Source organism: Clupea harengus, chromosome 23 (genome assembly GCF_900700415.2).
Source record: "Clupea harengus chromosome 23, Ch_v2.0.2, whole genome shotgun sequence".
NCBI lineage: Eukaryota > Metazoa > Chordata > Actinopteri > Clupeiformes > Clupeidae > Clupea > Clupea harengus.
Genome location: NC_045174.1, coordinates 2,773,079 through 2,775,578, shown reverse-complemented (window position 1 = coordinate 2,775,578; position 2,500 = coordinate 2,773,079). Strand labels below are relative to the sequence as shown.

Below are 2,500 nucleotides of genomic sequence, written 5' to 3'. Positions count from 1 at the left end.
CTCAAGTACAACCTGACCATGAAATGAAATTAGAGCACTTATATATATATATATATATATCACATCACAAGGTGCCATCAATGACAAGGCAATGAGTGCACATCTCCCAGCATGCATTGCTCCTGGTAAAATGCATTTGACTGTCAGTCAGCTGATTGACAGCAGGTCAATGATCTGAGATCAGGAGGTTGTGAGTGTCAGTGGGAAACTGCAGCCCACCTCCAGGTAAGACATGGAGACGCTGTACTGCATGTCATCGCTCGTCTCCTCGATGGCGCGGAAGAGGTCGTTCAGCGTCTGCACGTAGATGCCCGGCTCTTTATCCGTCCCCAACATTGTGTAGGTCTTCCCACAACCTATACACACACACAGACACACACACACACACACACACACACACACACACACACACAAACACAAACACACAACATCAGTGAAGCCAGGCAGACCAAAAACTGTCACGGAGTCAATGTCAATTAAAAAAAGAACTCGGCCACTTCCAAAATAGCTTGTAGTAGCTAAGCTTGGCTATTTTGAGCAGAAGCTGAACTTCAGTACTCCTGTCTATCTCGCTCTCTGAGAAAGAGAGAGGACTTAATGCTGGAAAGCTCGACTTAGATGGCCACGGCCTGGGATCAGACGGCGCAAAGAACCAGGGGCTTAATGAGAAACGAGGGATGATTAGGACGAGTGCAGACATAAAGACGGAGGAAAGGACAGACCGGAGGGATTAGTTGAGTTAGTGAGATCATACACCCATAAATCTATATAATGTAAGTATGCCTACATCTATATCAAAACACTCTGGTATACTACCTACACTCTGATATACTACAATCTATATTGAACATGGTAACAATATCTTTGTATTCATTTAGTCTCCAGAAAGGATAGTACAACAACATTGCACAAAGTAACACACTGTTTTTAAAATGCATAATTATTTTCTTAAATGTACTACCTGATAACCAAAGGCAAGCTACCACACATCTTATAATGGCCTTCACTCCCAATTCATTAAAATAATGACACCCCTTGGCAGTATCAAGTAATCAAGTAATCATTTAGTTGCTATGGATGCAAACAATGGTATTCCTGTAAGAGTCTGATTCTAAAAGATGTCTTCTTAAAGCATGGGGACCAAGGGACTACCTACGGCACAGCAGAGGGAGACAAGCATGAGACACACACATGAAGGGACAGACAAGGGAAGGACACGAGACGGAGAGATGCTCTCCCCTGGAGTCCGCCCACAAGAGAGGACACAGCTGGTGTGTCCTTGTGGCTCCTTGTTTACCCAGAATGCCATAAACCCACACAGATAAACAGGCCTGGTCCTGACCGCTTGGGCTTTTCACTGGCCGTCTGACTGACCTTCAGCTGACCCGCGCAAACAATGGCCCATCTCTGAGCAGGGCTGCTTCAGAAAGACACCGCAAAGCCCAGAGAGGAAATATAATAGGATTGTCTATTTCCATCATTTCCCATTTCCTGTGTATTTATTTTATTATGTAATATAATCTAATTGTTATGACCGGGACTGGTGGTACATTTTCCTTACACGGGGTGACATGGTTAACTTTATAACTGACTGTTTCAGTACTCTTTAACACATCACTGGTGAGTATGTGCCATTCTTAATGTTGATTTATTTATTTCTATCATAACCTTTTTAACAACTGAAACTGGGTACATTGTGTAGGTGAAGGCCAACGATACTGTGATGGTATACATTGGAAATAGGTCATTGAGAAGACTGTGGCAGTGCTAGGGTAGCAGAGGGGCCTACCTGTGGGTCCGTAGGCAAACACAGTGGCGTTGTAGCCTGATATAAGGCCCTCGATCAGCCCTTTGGTGGTAGCCCTGTACACCTCCTCCTACAGGAACACAGAAACATGATACACATGGGAGCTCTGTGTCTGACTCAGTGCAGCCTGTGTGTGTGTGTGTGTGTGTGTGTGTGTGTGTGTGTGTGTGTGTGTGTGTGTGTGTTCTGGTGACGTCAGGTTTCCGTGATGCAGGGGTGTCACACGACTGCATATACATACTCAAACACACATACACACACTCTCTTATGTTCATTAAAACACTCACACACTCACATGTACTCTCTCTCTCTCTCTCACACACACACATTTACAGCCACTGACCTACACACACACATACTCGTCGATCAACACACACTAACACACACATGCACTTGTATACTTGGATTCAGTGAATGATGATAAATCTCCTATCTCACATCTTTGTCAATTTTCACCCTTTCCTATCATTCTCATCCAACACACACACACACACACACACACACACACACACACACACATATCTACACAAAATGTAACGGCACGTTTCCTCACTTTCCCAGCCTGTCACTATAGGCAATCACAAACACAGGGCTTGGAAAGTTCTGGAAGATGGCGGCAGGTTAAGGTTCAGGTTCAGGCCTGCTCACCTGCGTGGCTGTGTAGTCAAAGGCCACGTCGAACATGTAGGTCTT

At 44.7% G+C, this 2,500-nt stretch overlaps 1 protein-coding gene across 1 annotated transcript in view; it reads right to left on the bottom strand.

Moving 5' to 3' along the window:
- kif19 (kinesin family member 19) overlaps window positions 1–2,500 on the bottom strand; it is a 43,382-nt gene that overhangs the window by 13,971 nt on the left and 26,911 nt on the right. Inside the window, exons 3-5 of the mRNA XM_031561532.2 lie at window positions 2,456–2,500; window positions 1,790–1,877; window positions 220–356 (exon numbers count right to left, since the gene is read on the bottom strand). The exon at window positions 2,456–2,500 is cut by the window's right edge and continues 66 nt beyond it. Coding sequence (XP_031417392.1) covers window positions 220–356; window positions 1,790–1,877; window positions 2,456–2,500 — 270 coding nt within the window. The remainder of the gene's footprint in view (window positions 1–219; window positions 357–1,789; window positions 1,878–2,455) is intronic.